Below are 19,741 nucleotides of genomic sequence, written 5' to 3'. Positions count from 1 at the left end.
CTGTTGTGGTTTAATGCTTTACTCACACAAGTGCTTTTGATTAAACTTGAGCATAGAGAGAAAACTGCCAAATGATGAGTGTACAGCTCACAGAGTGAGCCACAGAGTGGAGAGCCAAGTCAAGAAACAGAAGTTGGCTGACACACGCAGCCCTGCCTCGGTCCTTCCCAGTCACTACCTCCTCCTCAGAGGAAACCGCTGTTTGGGTTTCTAACGTCCTGTTGTAGCTTATATTTACATGTGGAAAATATTTACATAGGATATAGTGTCTTTCTCATTTACTTTGCTCAGCATTATGTCTGTGGAATTTCACCTATGTTTTGAGTAACAATAATTTGGTCTTTTTTATTGGTTATAGTATTTCACTTTGGGAATATACTGCAAGAGTTTTGGGATCAGCTTTTCTTGAGAGATACATGGACTGTTTTTAGTGTGAGGCTGTAGGCATGAGCCCCCTGTCTACCTTGGTTTTTTCTCTTTCTGGTGCACATATATTTGCATGTAGGGTGAGAGGGATTGCTGGCTCCCAGGGGACACACATCTTCAACTTAATAGATAAAGCCAGGAGGTTTCCCACAGTGGCTTATCAGCTTCACCCAGCCCTCCTGCCCAGCAGTGTGTGAGAGCTTTCGGTTATCAGACTGGACGTTTTGGTGGGAGTGTGGCGCTATCTTGTTTTCATTTACACTTCTCTGATCATGAGGTGGTCACCTTTTCATATGTTTATTGGCAGTTTGGGTACTGTCTGAACATAATGGAATACAGTTAATTATAACTTAATGTCCTCGTCTACGAATTCTGTCACCTCTGTGATTTCTGGGTCTGCTTCTGTTGAGTCACCTTTGTCTTTACCACGGGCTGTATTTTCCAGCCTCGTTGTGTGTCTGGTAATGTGTTATTGGATGCCAGCCATTGTGACTGTGATCTTGTTGGGTGTTGAATATTCTTAACCTTTGTTCTGGGGCACAACTAAGTTACTTGGCATGATGTGTATTTTTCAAGGCTTGCTTTGTAACGTTTGTCTGGGAATTTATAACAGTTTGTGGGAGCACAACGGTTTTTAGTTGAGAGCTAATTTGTCCCCATAACTGAGGCAACGGCTTTCTGAGTTTTGAGCCTGAGGTGCCTGACTTATGAGGCTTTTCCACGATGGTGGGAGGAAATACTGACTAGTCCCAGGCTGGTGGAGTGCGGGGACTGTTCCCCCGATCCTTGTGGTGGTTCTTTCTCCAGCCCCAGGTGATTTCCTCACTGTACTGAGTATTGTGATTAGCACTCACGGAAGGCTGCAGGAGAACCCTCTGCAAGTCACTGGAGCTCTCTTCTTATGCAGCTTTCTGTTCTTGGGTACTCTGTCCTACAGATGGGAGCTGCCTTGGGCCCCTCGATCTCTCTGGGACGCTCTGGGCCCCGTTTGGGTTTCTCTTTGCTGGGCTGTGGCCTGGAAACTGCACAGTAGCCGGAACACTTGACAGGCTGTCTCTGGGATCACCGTTTTCACTGCCTGTGGTCCAGAGCACGAACCCTGTTGTTTTCCATGGAGTTCAGTGTTTCGCTTGTTCAGTGCAGGAGAATAGGCCAGTTCCTGTTCTTCTGTCACCACTACAGCAGGAGCTCTTCCTGTGCTCTGGTCGCTAGTCTGGGTGCAGTTGCTGAGATCATCCCCCCAGACTGAGATCACCCTGTGTTTACCTTTTCACTCTTCTAATGTTGCCATTTGTTTCACAGAATCTGATAGTTTTAGTGATCTCCAGTATATCCGTCTTCGCTTTTTGTGTCCTAAGAACCCCTGCCCTGAAATCATAAGATACTCTCTTGCGTGTTATTTTTTAATCTTTTCTATTTATTTACTGTCTGTTACCATTTGTAAGACCTTTAGGAAACCATATCAATCTCCTTAGAGATTACGCCTTGGCTGGATTAGTGAAGTGTTAAGGGCACATTTAACTGGTCTGTGTTGGAGGTTGAGAGTTTACTGCTCAAGGCCAGTTACTGAGATTCCCTTCCCTGGCGTTCCTAAATGTACTTGTTGGCTTTATTATAATCAAAGCTTACTGATAACCTCAGCTGACCTTTCTCTTTCTCTCTTTAAAGTATTTGAATCCTTTGTGGATTATGTGGCAGTAGAACAACTAGACGGTGACAACAAATATGACGCCGGGGAGCATGGCTTGCAGGTAATCTGGGAATTTTGTGCCAGTGTCCTGGTGTAGCTTTTCACTTCCACCTGAAATTTTTTGCTTACTTGTGAACTAACAATTTCCTGGTATCTTTCCCTATTGTGCTGGTATCTAGAGCTCAAAGGATTTTATTTCCTAGAGTGGACCTTTTATTTCAGAGAACTCTGGGTGTGTCGCTGGTATGATAGAATGGGAAGGGGGTAAGGAAGGCGCCAGCAGGGAATGGAAGTAGAGCTTGTTCATCAGAGGTAGAGCTGTCACCTAGCACACTGAAGTTCAGTCCCTGCGTTTGAAGACGTTTTTCCATTTCGTCCATTATTCTGTTTCTCCCCTTACTGGTGTCAGTGCCCGGGGTTCTCTCAGTATCCGCTGCTCATAAGCAGAATTTGTTAGTCACGTGGAGTCCGGTATTGGCTGATGTTGTTTTGCTCTTTTGTGTGATGGAGTTAACAGTTTTCTGAGGATCATGACTTCTGCAATGAGGAGTGCATTTTCTGTTATTCGTTCCATGACACTTGGTATCCCCGCTGGTTTTCCACATCGCCCTTGAGGAACTCTGGGCTTCTGGCAGAGCAGTGAGCATCAGGTCGAGGGACAGGGACTGTGGCCGGTTCCTGGCTGCCAGTCAGGCTGGTGGGTGGGTCAGCAGCACCGTCACCGGGCTGGCCCTCCAGGATCTCTGTTGCAGCCTCATAACCTTGACGCTTAGGCTCAACTGATTCACAGTTTTTCAGATCATGCTGTGTTTACCAAGCCTGCTCATTTATAACTCACGGTGCCATTTTGCTGTGGGCCACAGCCCTGGTCTTGCTCTGCTGATGAGGCCACTTAGGGCACCCAGTTGCATATCAGAAAGTCACTTGGTAAACATGCACCTGGATGTGCTAGGAGACACTTGTGTTAACTCAGAAGAATTGTCTTTATCCACGCTGCATATTTGGGGTCTGGGCAAGCAATGCATATTTCAGAGTCATAGTCTCAGTGGACAAGGGTGGAGAAACAGAATTCTTGTATTATTCTTTCAGGGCGTATTGAAACCATGCCATTCCCTTGTGTGGTAGTAGGTTCCTAGGAATTGTGTTTTTCCTTCCAGATACCCTGTCCTTTTAAATGTGCAGGTGTGCATGGTAGAACGTTGCCACATAGGTTTGCCTTGTCACAGACACTGGTTCCTCCAGGGGGACATTCTCTAGCAGGTATTGGCTAAAGGTTTACTGTGCAGAGGGAAGGTCTGGGTTGGAAATATACCTGATCAGGGTCGCTGATGGCCTGGTGGTGGCTGAGTTTGGCAGAGGCTTATCTTAGTGAGGGAAAAAGAGTAGGCTGAGGTGGAGCAGAGAAGGAGACAGGTGTGAGAGCTGTAGAGTGACAGTTCTATCCAGAGAAGCCAAGTGTGGAAGCTGGGGGTGTCCTGTAGCCCAGATGCTGGCAGTAAGTAACTGGGGAAAGGCTGTGTTGGTGGTAAGAGGGTCTTGCTGATACTCATGACATTCTGTAGAAGTGTGAACGGTAAGCACTGAGTGCGTGCTCCACAATGTGTGTGCTTAAGTGTAGACATGAAGGTGCAGGGAAAGGAAGCTGGCTACTTAGAGTCCTCCCGATGACTGTTCATCAGTACTTACTCTGTCTAGGTGTTCCACAAAACAATAAGTACATGACTGTTCATCAGTACTTATTCTGTCTAGGTGTTCCACAAAACACCTAATATCACATAATGGTAACCAGTCTTCTGTTTTTCCATGTAGTGTTCTTTTTTTCCCCCACTGTGTTCCTCACATTCTTCCATGTTTAATGACTACATAATACACCAGAAAATGACCAAGCTTTCATTTACTTAGCCATTCCCCTATGGCGAGATACCAAGACAGAACAAAATCCAAAGGGGGAATCTCTCACAAGCTGTTGCAGCATTATTCTAGTAGCAGTAAGTACGGGTGTAAACAATGTTGCAAAGGCACCTTAGATGATGCCTAAACACTGCCTCTTCCCACCAGAAATCCCCAACATGTTTGGGTCTTACAGAAACGCTGTTGCTTTCATCGCTTCAAGAAATAAGTAGTGGTGGACTAAATTTGCATTTCTTTTTCTCAATGTGCAGGAAGCAGAGAAAGGTGTGAAGTTCCTAACATTGCCACCAGTTTTACATCTACAGCTGATGAGATTTATGTATGACCCTCAAACGGACCAAAATATCAAGATCAATGATAGGTAATCTGGAGTGGGGTGTGGAAGTTGAGATTAATCCTCACTTGGATTTTTAGTGGGTTAATCTTAGTGGTTTGTTTAGTTTTATAAATATATACCCACACACTCACATACAGATTGGGTCTCATCTCTTGTTTATTTAGGTTTTCCTTCTACCTTGCTGTCCAAGAACTATAATTGACAGGGACAATTTTTTAATTCTGAGGCTGCTTCTTTGTATCTTTCAAAGAACCCCAGCCCCTCTGCACTATGGCTACTGAAGTCTGTGAGGAGAGGGTGCTTTCTGCTCCAGGGACTTTGCCATCACCAGAGTGTAGATGTCACCTCAGAATTGGAAATTGATATTATTGCACTTGTTTCAACAGAATTCTCCAGTAGTTTCTAACATCTCAGTTGGTGTTGACTTGTAGAATGTAGTGCAGCTTTCAGGAATGCTGAAGTAGGTGTGTGTGTGCCTACTCAGCGTGTCTTCTAGATTCTTAAAATACTAAACACAAGGATAATATTATACACTAATTTTCTGGTTTAGAATATAGAATATTTATCCTGATTAGTTTGAGTACCAACTTTGTACAGGATAGAGATTGGGCAGTCATCCTTCAGACTTGAAGGGGAAATATAACCCAACCCACTTACTTGCTGCTAGCTGGGTCTTTCTTATCCATTGTTGCCGTTTACTGTGGACTTTCTAAGGAATCATCTCCCCTAGACCCCACAGACACAGCCTGAAGGCTGAGTCCACCCTGCTGGTGTGTTTTGTTGGGTCCTTACCTTGGTTTTCTTTTATTTTTGTTGGAACTAGTTGCCAACATTTCCAAATTCCATCATTTCACATGAAAGTCCAAATTTCTGGCATACTTTGGGAGTTCAGAACATTGGGGGACACTGGGCCTGAATTCCCATAGTGGGCTGGCTTGCTCAGGAGCTGCCCCGTCAGGGTCAGTGCGCATGCTCCACCTTGGTCCACACCTGCCCACCTTATTTCCTGCTTTCTTCTGACAGTGCTCCCCATTACCATGTAATTAGAATTCTTGTGGAGCCAGTTATTTAAAAATAATAGAGTCCAGGAAATCTATAGAAATCACATAGTTCTTTCTTTCTTACATGTCTTCCTTCTCCAATTTGATTTTTCCACATTTCTCAGACATGCAGGACATCCTTAATGGTCTCAGTTGTGCCCTATCAGAATCATTCATTAACACACACATGGAATTCTTTAAACCCCAGAAAAGTCAGTGTACATTTTTCCCAAGATTATTGTGTCGTAGCCTTGAATTTAAAATTCTATTTAGTATCTCAGTGCTTTATAGGTATTTTTCTCCTATCTAGCTTCAAATTTTGTTCTGGCATATAAACAGAGTTTATTCTAACCAGTAGGAGCTGCCTCAGAAGTAGTTAATCGGTCCTCCCAAGTCAAATGCATTCTTCCCTTTCCAAATACAGATGAAACAGTAAATTAGAAGGTCTAGGAACACATAAAGCCTAAAGATGAAATATTTTATGTGTAAATGAAACCTGGATTTCTTTTAAAATGTTTTTTTAATAGGTTTGAGTTTCCTGAACAGTTACCACTTGATGAATTTTTGCAAAAAACAGATCCTAAGGACCCTGCAAATTATATTCTTCATGCCGTCCTGGTTCACAGTGGAGATAATCATGGTGGACATTATGTGGTTTATCTAAACCCCAAAGGGGATGGCAAAGTAAGTGCTGGGCAGGGGGCGGAGTAGGATATGATGCTCTCATCTGGGGGATTTACACAGATGCTCAGCCCCAGCATTTTCCTGAATCTGCCTTATGGCCTAGTTAGCGAAGGGTTCCTTGATAGCCTGTGATGTAACTGTGTGTTCTGATATGTATTAATTGCTGATACTGTAAAGGTGAATGGTAATTTAGTGTTTATACTTTTATGTGTCTCTCTGTTGTTATGGAATATTGGACCACTTAGAATCCCTTCCCATCTAATATGAGGCACTTATTTTCCACTTACCAAAGCAGAGTAATAATCTGTGGCTGGGGCAGGGGAGACAGCATCAGTTGCGTGACATTCCACAAGCCCCATTGTCCACATGGTAATGCCCCATCTCTTCCTGGTTCACGTGGATGTCATCACATAATCTTCACCAAGGGGGCAGGTGAGGTTCTCTGGGCCTGTGCCCAGGAGCATAGGGCCATTGAGGAACACAGCAAAGGTGGAGCCTGCCTAGCTCATGCTCAGAGAACCCCAGAGCAGCAGACTTGTATGACTCTTTTACTGTGAGGTTGAGTTCCAAAAGGCCTCAATCCACAGTGAGAGATTGAAGAATAACTACGTGTGGGTTCTGACTCATTTTTTACTCAGGCCCTTACTTGCTGTGATAATATGTCATGAGTTGGGATAAAATGTCCCATTTAATTGTATTAACCACAGCAGAAACATTTGTACTTTTCTAGCTGAGTTAGGTGCATTCTGTATTGCTTTCTTGATTCTGTAAAAGGTTGTAGTATCAGTAGATTGAACCTAAGTAGCAAATGGGCCGAGCAGATTATAGAAATGGCCTGCGGTTGAATATTAGCAATTCCCCAGAACAGAGACGGAGGATAGCAGAGGGACAGTTGAGTTTTCCCAGAGGGATGCCTGAGGCAGAGTCTGGTTCATGACAGCATTAGACGATCTGTTGTAGGGAAACTGCCTGAGAGTTTGTGTGCTTCTCTAAGCGCTTTCCCTCACTGATGTCTCATTGTCCTCCTGTCCAGTGGTGTAAATTTGACGACGACGTGGTGTCCAGGTGTACGAAAGAAGAAGCAATCGAGCACAATTATGGGGGTCATGACGACGACCTCTCTGTCCGGCACTGCACGAACGCATACATGTTGGTTTATATCAGGGAGTCCAAGCTGAGTGAGTAGGGGTGTCTGTTGTGCTCCACACTGTTGCGAGCTCCGTAGTTGTACCGTGAATCACTGCCGTGGCGTTGTTGGCCACGTTACAGGGGACCAAAGGTGTGTCTCCTGTCCCAGCACATGTTGTACTTATTTTGCCTTAGTCACAACATCTAGAAGCAGGATGGGTTGGGCTTGTGGGCTGTGATGTGGACTCATGGCACCGAGTAATTTCACTGTACTAGATTGCTATATGAATGATGATGTAAACTTGGGACCTTTTAAGAAGGGGAAAGTAGAACCTGACAGAAGTGAACGAAGGTGCATTTGTCCTGCAGGTGAGGTGTTACAAGCTGTCACCGACCATGATATTCCTCAGCAGCTGGTGGAACGATTACAAGAAGAGAAAAGGATCGAGGCCCAGAAGCGGAAGGAGCGGCAGGAAGCCCATCTGTACATGCAAGTGCAGGTCAGCTTCAGTCTCCCGTGAGCCTGTGGTGGTTGGGGCTCCGGGGAGGCCTGCTGTGAGCTACATGGCTCCAAGTGCTGGCAAGAACATCGGCTTATTGCTGAGGGATCAGGGATTGCTCTGGGCAGCCCCTTGAGCATTTCTAACTGAGTGACTGCACAGGTCAGTTCCCTGACCAAGTGGAATGTACAGTCCAGTTCAGGGTAAGGACTAACATGTGAGAAGTACTTGGACCACCACATGAGAGTATTTACAGGAAGTGCAGAGGGGTACAGAAGGGTGAAGGCCTCAATGTGAGGGTGCACGAGAAGGAAGAGTTAGTTAGCGTCCAGAGGCTGAGCACAGCCCTGACGGGGTGTGTGCAGGTGGCACACCAGGCTATGCAAAAGCCTGACACACAGGATGGAGAATGCAGGAGAACTCCAACAGGGTGGTGAATTTCCAGATGGTCTTGGTTCATGGCTCAGTTGCGATATTAGGAAACCAAGAAGCATCCTCTTAACAAGTTAGTTACCTGGGAAAAGGTGCATTGTGCATCCTATCTTTTTAGTATTTGGTGGTCACTATACAGATGGATTTCTAGCTAACTCTTACAGATGAGTAAGATTGACTCCATGAACATGGAGGTTTTTGTGTTCTTTAAATACATACTTTGATTTAGTTCTTAGTTGTTTTGAAACTTTTCTCCTTGGGTCTTTTGAAGAAGGCTCTTGGAAGCAAGACTAGTTGTTTTTTTTTAGCATTTTACTGTTTTAACTTCCTCTTGATCATCACCGTCTTATGTTATTTTGTATGTCAATTGTTCTGTACTTGTGCATGTTTTCAGATAGTCGCAGAGGACCAGTTTTGTGGACACCAAGGCAATGATATGTACGATGAAGAAAAAGTGAAGTACACTGTGTTCAAAGTATTGAAAAACTCTTCGCTTGCTGAATTTGTCCAGAACCTCTCTCAGACCATGGTGAGTGCCAGTTGCTCTGCCGATGGTTGCTTTTGACTTCCAAGTTGCACCCTCCTTCTTTATAACTGGACAAGATGGTACCTTTTGGGGTAGGTGTTCTGTCTAGTCACTGCCTGAAAGTGAGGAAGCGAGTGGAGCTCATCTGCATCTCGGTCATGCCTGTGACTGCCCTGTGACCTAACCCTTCAGCTGAATATGCAGTGAAAGAAGTTCAATGTGAATGTGAATCTTCTCTTTACTATGCTTGTCTCCATTTTTTTCTTTTTGTAAAATGGGCACTTGAGTCTTGAAATACTAGTGACCCTGAAGGCAGTTCACTGTTACCTAAATCAGTAGGGAGAACTGTAATAAGATTTTTTTTCTTGAAGGATGATTACATTGGTACAGAATTAAAATATGAATTGATTTTGTCTTAATTAAGTTTAAACTTTTTTTTTGCCAGGGATTTCCACAAGATCAGATTCGATTATGTCCAATACAAGCCAGGAACAATGGAACCAAACGACCAGTAATGTTAGATAATGAGGCAGATGGCAATAAAACAGTAAGTGTTATTTTTCTCTCCCTCTCTTTTTTTTTTTTTTTTTTTTTTTTTTTAAGGTTATTCAAATACAGTTGTCTCCACTCCCCCTTCTACCCCCTCTGGTTACTGTCAGTTTGTTCATTATTTCAATGTCTCTGGTTATATTTTGCTTGCTTGTTTGTTTTGTTGATTAGGTTCCACTTATAAGTGAGATCATGTGGTATTTGTCCCTCACCACCTGGCTTATTTCACTTTGCGTAATGCTCTCCAGTTCCATCCATGCTGTCACAAAGGGTAGGAGCTCCTTTCTTTCTCTCTGCTGCGTAGAATTCCTTTGTGTAAATGTACCACAGTTTTTTCATCTACTCATTTACTGATGGGCACTTAGGTTGCTTCCAACACTTGGCTATTGTAAATTGTGCTGCTGTGAACATTTGGGGTACATAGGTTCTTTTGAATTGGTGTTTTAGGATTCTTAGGATATAATCCCAGCAGTGGAATTGCCAGGTCAAAAGGGAGTTCCATTTTTAGTTTTCTGAGGAAATTCCATACTCTTTTCCACAGTGGCTGCACCGGTCTGCATTCCTACCCACAGTGTACTAGGGTTCCCTTTTTCTCCACGACCTCGCCAGCACTTGTTCGTTGATTTAGTTATGATGGATATTCTGATCAGTGTGAAGTGGTACATCACTGTGGTTTTAATTTGCATCTCTCTGATGACTGTTGATGCTAAGCATCCTTTCATATGTCTCTGGACCCTCTGTATGTCCATCTTGGAGAAGTGTCTGTTCAGATCCTTTGCCCATTTTTCAATTGGGTTGTTTGTCTTTCTGGAATGGAGTTGTGTGAGTTCTTTATATATTTTAGAGATCAATCCCTTGTCTGAGGTATCATTTGCCAGTATATTTTCCCATATAGTTGGTTCTCTTTTCATTTTACTGCTATTTTCTTTAGCCATGCAGAAACTTTTTATTTTGATGAAGTCCCATGTAGTTATTGCTCTAGGGGACATATTGGTGAAAATATTGCTGTGTGGAATATCTGAGATTTTCCTCCCTATGTTCTTCTCGAGGACCTTTATGTTGTCACAAGTTAATTATTATAAGTATTTAATCCATCTTGAGTTTATTTTTGTATATGGTATAAGTTGGTGGTCGAGTTTCATTTTTTGCATATAGTTGTCCAGATCTCCCAACACCACTTGTTGAAGAGGCTAGTTTTACTTCATTTTATGCTTCTGCCCCCTTTGTTGAGTATTAATTAACCATAGAGACTTGGGTTTATTTCTGGGCTCTCTGTTCTGTTCCATTGGTCTATGTGTCTTTTCTTATGTTAGTACCAGACTAAAACAGTAAGTGTTGTTCACTTGCACATGCAGTGTACTCTGCTGTTGGCACAGCAAGCAGCCTGTCTCCCTTTTTGTCCAGTGAGATACATTTTCTTCAGTACATGAGTATGGATTTTCGCTCTTCCCTTCACCATGCAAATTTCCTGAAATTGGCATCTCTTTTGGAACTAGATGATTGAACTCAGTGGTAATGAAAACCCTTGGACAATATTCCTGGAAACAGTTGATCCGGAACTGGCTGCTGCTGGAACAACATTACCCAAGTTTGATAAAGATCGTAAGTGCCCACCAAACACTCGACCACCTTCAGAGCACTAGAGGTGGATTCCTGGGCCATTGTTCTACTCACACAGGGTTAAGCATTGTTCCCTTGCAAAGCAATCTCGTTAATTCCAGAATTGCTCATTACACCTTTGTTGTTGTCTAGGCTTCTTGATGAAGTGAAGTAGGACTGACCATGGGTTGTAGTGTCCTGGGAAAAGAGGAGACGGTAGCCTTATTGAGTCATCATGCTCCATCTTTCATCTTGGCTCTCATGGTCTGCTGATCATATCGGTCTTGTATATATCGGGCAGGTTATATACAGCAAGGGTTGCAAAGTTTTTCTCTCCAGGGCCAGATAGTAAATATGGTTGACTCTTCAATAACATGGTCTTGAAACTGTAGGTGCCTGTGTATACACGGATTTTTACAAATTAGTACTGTATTTTTTCTTCCCTATGATTTTCTTAATAACCTTTTCTCTGGCTTCATTGGAAGAATGTAGTATAAGATCAATTACATTATCCATTAGGTTTCTGATCAACAGTAGAACATTAAATTTGGGGGGACTCAAAATTACATACAGATATTCAAGTCCTTGAGAGGGTTTCCCTAATCCCCAATTTAAGAGGGAACTGTATGCCACTCATTGTGGGCCATGTGTTTTCTGCCTGCCATTGTAGCATGAAAGTGGCCACACAGGATGTGTATGGGGGTGAGCCCAGGATGGTTGCGCAGTGGTTGACTGGCAGACTGTAAACTGAATTGTGGCTGGTTTGATTCCTGTTCAGAGCATATGCCTGGGTGGGAGGAATGTGAAGAAGCAGATCGATGTTCCTCCCTGTCTTTCTCCTTCCCTTCCCCTCTGACTGAAAAAAAAAAAATCTTACCACCAGATGTTTTAGAGAACCAATATGGCGGCGTAGGTAGACACACTGCGCCTCCTTGCACAACCAGAACTGACAGGAAATCGAACGGCAAGGAAGTCCGACACCAAGTAGATAAAAAAGAAACATACATCCAGACCGGTAGGAGGGGTGGAGACGGGCACCAGGGCGGAGAGGACTCGCTTTGCCGTGGCGGAACCGAGACTGGCGGAGTGTGGGATGAACGGGGCAGGCAGTCTGACCACTGGCAGACCCTGCGGCCCCACATTTGCACACAGATAAACCAAGAGGCCCGGACTCAGAGTGGCGGAGAACGGGGCAGGCAGAGCAACGGGTAGCACCCCACGTCCCCACATTCGCACACAGATAAACCAGGAGGAATGGTGGGGAGCAAAACAGACCTCGCAACCCAGGGCTCCAGCGCAGGGAAATAAAGCCTCAAACCTCTGATTGAAAACGCCCGTGGGGGTTGGGGCGGCAGCAGGAGAAACTCTCAGCCTCACAGGAGAGGTTGTTGGAGGGACCCACAGGGGCCTAGAGTGTGCACAAGCCCACCCACTTGGGAACCAGCACCAGAGGGGCCTAATTTGATTGTGGGTAGCGGAGGGAGTGGCTGAAATCCGGTGGAGAATGGAGCGGGCGCCATTGCTCCCTCTTGGCCCCTCCCCCATGTACAATGTCACAGTGCAGCAACCAGCGTTACCCCGCCCCCAGGAACACCTAAGGCTCCGCTCCTTTAAGAAACAGATGCTCCAAGACAAAAAAAAAAAAAAAAAAAAATGGACCAAATGACAGTACACTTCAAAGCTCCAGAAAAATTACAACTAAGCGAGGAAGATATAGCCAACCTATCGGATGCACAGTTCAAAACACTGGTTATTAAGATGCTCACAGAATTGGTTGAATTTGTTTGAAAACTAGATGAAAAAATGAAGGCTATGCTAAGAGAAACAAAGGAAAATGTACAGGGAACCAATAGTGATGTGAAGGAAACTGGGACTCAAATCAATGGTGTGGACCAGAAGGAAGAAAGAAACATCCAACCAGAAAAGAATGAAGAAACAAGATTTCGGAAATGAGGAGAGGCTTAGGAACCTCCAGGACATCTTGAAACGTTCCAACATCTGATTTATAGGGGTTCCAGAAGGAGAAGAGGAAGAACAAAACATTGAAAACTTATTTGAACAAATAATGGAGAACTTCCCTAATCTGGCAAAGGAAATAGACTTCCAGGAAGTCCAGGAAGCTCAGAGAGTCCCAAAGAAGTTGGACCCAAGGAGGAACACACCAAGGCACATCAGCATTACATTAGCCAAGATGAAAGAGAAGGAGAGAATCTTAGAAGCAGCAAGAGAAAAGGACACAGTTACCTACAAAGGGGTTCCCATAATACCGTCAGCTGATTTCTCCAAAGAGACCTTACAGTCAAGAAGGGACTGGCAAGAAGTATTCCAAGTCATGAAAGGCAAGGACCTACATCCAAGATTACTGTATCCAGCAAAGCTATCATTTGGAATGGAAGGGAAGATAAAGTGCTTCTCAGATAAGGTCAAGTTAAAGGAGTTCATCATCACCAAGCCATTATTATATGAAATGTTAAAGGGACTTATCTAAGAAAAAGAAGATGAAAAATAGGAACAGTAAAAATGACAGAAAACTCACAGTTATTAACGACCACACCTAAAACAAAAACAAGAGCAAACTAGGCAAACAACTAGAACAGGAAGAGAACCATAGAGATGGAGATTACATGGAGGGTTGTCAATAGGGGAGTGGGAGGGGGAGAGGGGGGGAAGGTACAGAGAATAAGTAGCATAGATGATAGGTGGAAAATAGACAGGGGGAGGGTAAGAATAGTGTAGGAAATGTAGAAGCCAAAGAACTTATAAGTATGACCCATGGACATGAACTATAGGGGTGGAATGTGGGAGGGAGGGCGTGGGCAGGATGGAGTGGAGTGAGGGGGGGTGGAAATGGGACAACTGTAATAGCATAATCAATAAATATATCAAAAAATAAGTAAAATGCATGTTTTAAAACAAACAAATAAAAATCTTACCACAAAAAAAATCAGGCACAGATGGGTGAAAGTTTACTATAAGATTCTATTAGTATTGCTTCATATGTGGTCACTTGTTTAGGGAAGAATTGCAACTTGACATATATTGCCATGACGACAGCCAACCATCTAGTTAGTACCAGGTCCTGAACCGAGGACTCCTAAATTCACTGCCCCTCATCTCACCCTCCCTGCGTCCCACGGAGTGTTTCCCAGGGCTTTGATATTGGGAGTGGTGCTGCAGCCCCAGGCCTCAGCTGACACAGTAATTTTAGGTGCAGTAAGCTGACATTTCAGTGGCTTACTAAGTCCACTATTACTGATGTTTTAACTGTACTGAGTGTTAAGATCCTAACAAAAGCTGTTTTTGAACCTTGTAGATGATGTGATGTTATTTTTGAAGATGTATGATCCCAAAACACGGAGCTTGAATTACTGTGGGCACATCTACACACCGATATCCTGTAAAATCCGTAAGTTTACTGCACTCACCTTCTGAGTTGATTCTGCTAAAGCCCTGGTGTGTTACAGCTTTGGATTCTTTTCTTTTCTTTCCCCTAGGTGACTTGCTCCCGGTTATGTGTGACAGAGCAGGATTTGCCCAAGATACTAGCCTTATCCTCTATGAGGTTTGGATGGTTTATTTTTCCATAATCAGCCTATTGTTAGTGGTTTGGAGAGGGATTTTGTTGCCTGTTTTGCTAGCCCTGAATTTGTCATGTGTGATGTCTACAGCTAAGGTGACCTCGGGTTGAGAGTCACCTTTGTAGATTTGTGATTTTTACCAATTGAGGATCGATCAGTGATGGTTCCATCTGTATGGGCATTACTACTTGCCATTAGCATTTTAACTTATTAAAATACAGGGCTGATAGAATGGGATGTAGAGAAAATACATACAGTATATGGCCATGTTAAATATACAAATGTTGCATTTGTTAACTAGTTCATTTCTTTACTCTAGGAAGTTAAACCGAATTTAACGGAGAGAATTCAGGACTATGATGTATCCCTTGATAAAGCCCTCGATGAACTAATGGATGGTGATATTATAGTATTTCAGAAGTACGTATTTTTTTAAGGACTTTATCACTTTATACTAACGTCAGAAGTTTTTATCTTGAGTCCTCCTGTAGCAGGAAACAAAATTGTGTCTAGACCCGGAGGAACATTTTGTTTGAAGCTCCTCACAATGCTGACAGAAGTTGGAGCTCTGTGGGTTTTTGAATTAGGGGTGGTGAGCATTTTCATTATTTAATGCTCTAATTTCCTAAAAATGTCTACAGTGGGCACGATAACTGTTATCAGGGTGGCAAAAGTCCTTAGGAAGTAGCAAGATTGCATTGCTTCCTCAAACCTAGGACATTTCTTAGAATGCACTTACTTAGGTAATTGATTTAAACTTGCCTATAAAACCAGCAGGTCTGTGGTCTTAGTCTAAAATCAGCCTGGGCTTGCCTATCCCTTGGTCTTGAAGCATCTGAGCAGGGTGGTCCTGGCACAGGTTGTGTGCAGGTGAGGGAATGCAGTGGCCCAGAGCAGGGCCTGGCACGCTTTTGTCGTAAGGGCCAGGCAGTCAGTATTCGGGACTTAGTGACTACTCGATCCTGCTGCCTGGCCTGCAAGTGCTGCCTGCCGACTCCTGGATTGGCAGCAGGCTCTGCCACGGGGCGGCTGTGTGGGCCCGCCCTTCCCCTGGGTCCTTGCCCCGTCTGTAGAGGAGAGGGCACCGGTTTTTGTGTTGAGACCCAGGACTGGAAGCAGCACTGTGTATGGCTCAGAGCACACTTTCTGTAGGTGGTTGCCTTCCTTCATTGTCTCTGTCTTGCAAAGATGGCTGGGAGGACCCCTGGCCTCCTAACATATGACCCTGAGCTTATATCCACAGCTGTTGGTGTCAGTGTTGCTTGAGAGATGAAGACCCCTGGCCTGGGCTTTGATTCAGTCTACAGATTGTTTTCTCTCCCCCCAGGGACGACCCTGAAAATGATAACAGTGAATTACCCACTGCAAAAGAGTATTTCAGAGACCTCTACCACCGTGTTGATGTCATCTTCTGTGATAAGACAATCCCTAATGATCCTGGATTTGTGGTCACCTTATCCAATAGAATGAATTATTTTCAGGTATTTGGTAAATGCTCTTCTCCCTTCCGATTCCACCCCAGGAAGACCAAGCTCTTCTTAAAAATGCTTGCTGATGAGGCTGGTGGATTGGGTTCAGGGGAAGGGGTTAGTCCCATTTCTGAGGAAATTCCTGATTGAAGTGGGTTGGTGCTAAGATCACCATTAAGCCAAAGCTGTCTTTTCTCTGCCTCCCCTCCCACACCAACTACCATGTCCACCTGCACTCTTGTCCTGTAAAAGCTTCTCTATGCTGGCGCCACTTGGTTTCAGAGGCAACAGTGGTAACAGCTCCTTTGCTTCAGTTACAACATGCCAAGTGTAAAGCGTTAAAAAATTAATGAGAAAATTTAAGTATCTGTAGACCTCGCCATTAAGGTGAAAATCCCTTTAAAAGTTATCTTCATCATACATGCTACTCCTGAGGTTGTATGCTTTATTCCTGTTCGATAGTAAATTCCTAGGGCATTTCAATTCAGGCTGCTCATATCACATTTCTTTTAAGAATATGAGGTGCCTATTTAATGGTGAAGCATATGAGCAAGTTTCAGTTTATTCCCCTAAATGTGAACAGTTGTGAATTCTGGTCCATTCCCTTCTCTCAGGTCGCAAAGACAGTTGCACAGAGGCTCAACACGGACCCGATGTTTCTCCAGTTTTTCAAGTCTCAAGGGTAAGCCTCACAGAGACCCTCAGTGTTTGGTTATTACCACATGCTTTCCATAGTTCATCCCAACATCTTGGAACTAACTTTAAGAAGTAGCTGGCCACATCACCTGACATGCCATTTCTTGCTTAGTTTCAGATCTAGAATTGTCACCAGTCATACCTTGACCACACTATTCCAAGATGTCAAACTAATTGGCAGCCTCATCTAAAGTCAGACTTACTTTAGCTACGTCATCAATAAATACATCCCCTCCCCCCATCCCCACCCCGTGTCCAGTTGGGGTCATCCCAGCCAGACTTCTCTGTGCTGGTGACCATTGCAGAGAGCACTCAGGTGGGACAGCCAGAGGGACTAAGGACTCGGGAAATAGGAGCATTAGTGCGGAACCCTGTGCCAGGTTCCAATTTCAAGTCTAGGTGCAAGGCCTGTGGTTTGCTTTTCTGCTCACTCACAGATATTTGTTTCAGGCAAATAAACAAGTCACTTATTTATATGCTGTTTTCTTGTGTAGTTATAGGGATGGCCCAGGTAATCCTCTTAGACATAATTATGAAGGTACTTTAAGACTTCTACAATTCTTCAAGCCTGGACAACCTAAGAAACTTTACTATCAGCAGGTATGAGTCCAAATTAATGTAACTGTGGGTAATAAAGCGAAGCCTTGGGTTTTTGTGGAAGCATATCTAAAATAAGCCTTTCTTTTCTCAATAGCTTAAGATGAAAATCACAGACTTTGAGAAAAGGCGAAGCTTTAAGTGTATATGGTTAAACAGCCAATTTAGGGAAGAGGTAAGTTTTTTTTACTGGTATGAATTTTATTTTCATTGGAGCTTGTCCATGGTTTTTGCCTGGCCAGACCCTGAAAACTAAAATGAAAGCGCAGTGAGTGACAGCATGTTCGAGGGTCTGAGGTCAGGGTTTGAGGACCCCGGGGAGGTGTGGCTGTGAGATGCAGTCCCCTCCTGCCCCCACCTCTGAACCCTGGGGGAGGAATGACACTGTCATCTGCCTGAACCCTCCAGGAACTCTGTGTTACTGGTTTGCACATCTCACGTCATTGCACTGCCGCTTGGCCCAGGGCAGTATTTTCTCAAACCGTTTCAGGCCTCATGAGTGTAGCAGCCGGTCTCCAAGTGGCTCAGACACTGACTGTGCTGGGCACCCACCTCGGACGTTACTAGCATAGGCCACTGCAGCGCCTCGTGCTTGTTGGCACAGAAGACATGCCCTGCCCAGCCACACGTTAGCTGGTGGTTCTAGAAAGTCTGTTCTGCTCGGATCCCGAGTCTCTCTCACCTTTCTTGCTCTGCCCGTTTTGAGAGATAATTTCAGCCACTTAGCACAGACATTGAGTCCTGTGTGGAGCTGAGGAGGCTGAGATTATAAAGCCCACCTCTGGTCGTGGTCCAGATTGATTGGCCTTGTCACTGTCCTGAGAACTGGAAAGGCTTGTAGATGATCTTTCATGGGGATCATTTCCTGAGAAGCTGTCCTGGAAACAGCAAACTTTTTGCATTAAAGTAAAGTGGCATTTCTCTGTTCATTTTGTTTCATTTTTTTATAGAATGTATTGGGTGACACGGATTAATAAAATTATATAGGTTTCATGTATACAGAAAGTGGCATTTCTTAACGTCCCCTCAGTACTTTGTGGGCCCCTGGTTTGGGCAGATGGTCTGAGTGAAGTCATATATCAGGCAGTCCTGTTTTACATCAGGAATGTAAATGAGGAATTGCTGGGGAGCTAGAGGCAGCTGAGGGTTCCTATTGCTGTTTTCTTCTCCCTTTGAGGAAAACTGCTTTGCTATAGCAGACCCATCGTGTTTTCTTGAAAGCACTGGTTTTCATTTTGTCCTTTCTTAGGAAATAACACTATATCCGGACAAGCACGGCTGTGTCCGGGACCTGTTAGAAGAATGTAAAAAGGCCGTAGAGCTTGGGGAGAAGACATCAGGGAAACTTAGGCAAGTATTTCCTGGAGCCCTAAGGAGGGCGGGAGGAGCGGTGGTACCAGCCCCAGCTCTGCAGTTGTGTTAGTGGAAATTGAACACAGCCAGAACCCTTGTGCATTGTTGCCAGACTCATGCCTTAGCCTGCCTTTTGCAGCAGTTTTTAAATATTTCACAGTTAATCCATTTTGCCTCCTTTCTTCCTAGTCTCTTGATAGTAACTACCTATAGTAAAAATGTGTAATTCAGGTGAAAAGGCAAGTGGAGGAAGAATGTGATTCCAGTAGAGTGATAACTGAAACTGGAAAAGGCTGCCGTTTTGGTATTTGAGAAATTGGGCCACTACTGGTGCATGTAGCCAACATTCAGGCTGTAGGAAGAAGGAACAGATGAGGAACAGTTCCTGTTTCAGAGAGGTGGATGCTTTTCTTAGCATGTCACTGTACAGTCAGCTTTAGGACAAAACAGCCCTTGGCGGCCATTGGCTCCCAGAATGTTTTCTCTCTAATATTATTAAAAGGAGGAGACCTTTATTCTCTTAAGGGTGAGAAAAATAACACAAGTCCTGCCTAGTGTGGGACTCCTGGAGGGAAGATCCACACAGTTCCAGGAGACCCGGCTTCACTGAGTCTCGCGGGTCTGGATGGGACGGTCCCTGTTACCCCATTGAGTCACATGCTTGGAGGGGGCCACCTGACCAGTGTTGGGTCTGCTCCCCTGGATGCCTGCTCGTGACATTGCAAATCTTTTGGAAAGAAAGCAGACAAGCATCTCATGATAGCTTTTAATAAGAAAAGTATTTGTCAGTCTTTTTTTTTTCACGTGGATTTATCTTTCACCCCTAACCTGTTTTGTACAGGCTGCTAGAAATTGTAAGCTACAAAATTATTGGAGTGCACCAAGAAGATGAACTATTAGAATGTTTATCGCCTGCGACGAGTAGAACATTTCGAATAGAGGTAACTGTCCCTTCTTGCCACCAGGGAGAGTTCTGCGCCCTTGGTTGGTCGGGCAGCTGTCAGCCACTCGTTCAGTTGTCTAACTGGGGTCAAATATACATAACGTGCAATTCACCACGTTAAGTATCCAGTTCATCGGCATAAAGTACATTCACGCTGTGGAGCACTCGTCACCTCCATCCACTGCCACAATCTTCATGTTCCCCACTGAGCACTCTATAGCCATTAACATTTTCCCTCCCCAGCCCCCGGCAACCACCTGCTACTTCACTGAATTTGACTACA

At 44.3% G+C, this 19,741-nt stretch overlaps 1 protein-coding gene across 2 annotated transcripts in view; it reads left to right on the top strand.

Moving 5' to 3' along the window:
• LOC112308147 (ubiquitin carboxyl-terminal hydrolase 7) overlaps positions 1-19,741 on the top strand; it is a 94,914-nt gene that overhangs the window by 73,173 nt on the left and 2,000 nt on the right. For both annotated transcript variants that reach the window (XM_053929159.2, XM_053929160.2), the window contains exons 11-27: positions 2,095-2,177; positions 4,279-4,388; positions 5,932-6,088; positions 7,122-7,266; positions 7,586-7,716; positions 8,543-8,677; positions 9,120-9,221; positions 10,720-10,825; positions 14,136-14,228; positions 14,317-14,384; positions 14,720-14,820; positions 15,728-15,881; positions 16,484-16,551; positions 17,060-17,165; positions 17,260-17,337; positions 18,412-18,512; positions 19,357-19,456. In XM_053929159.2, the coding sequence (XP_053785134.1) occupies positions 2,095-2,177; positions 4,279-4,388; positions 5,932-6,088; positions 7,122-7,266; positions 7,586-7,716; positions 8,543-8,677; positions 9,120-9,221; positions 10,720-10,825; positions 14,136-14,228; positions 14,317-14,384; positions 14,720-14,820; positions 15,728-15,881; positions 16,484-16,551; positions 17,060-17,165; positions 17,260-17,337; positions 18,412-18,512; positions 19,357-19,456 (1,838 nt within the window). The remainder of the gene's footprint in view (positions 1-2,094; positions 2,178-4,278; positions 4,389-5,931; positions 6,089-7,121; positions 7,267-7,585; positions 7,717-8,542; positions 8,678-9,119; positions 9,222-10,719; positions 10,826-14,135; positions 14,229-14,316; positions 14,385-14,719; positions 14,821-15,727; positions 15,882-16,483; positions 16,552-17,059; positions 17,166-17,259; positions 17,338-18,411; positions 18,513-19,356; positions 19,457-19,741) is intronic.

The sequence above is a fragment of the Desmodus rotundus genome, chromosome 1 (assembly GCF_022682495.2).
Source record: "Desmodus rotundus isolate HL8 chromosome 1, HLdesRot8A.1, whole genome shotgun sequence".
In the NCBI taxonomy this organism is placed as follows: Eukaryota; Metazoa; Chordata; class Mammalia; order Chiroptera; family Phyllostomidae; genus Desmodus; species Desmodus rotundus.
Note: the sequence above shows the minus strand (reverse complement) of the source record. Positions and strands in the feature narration are given on the sequence as shown.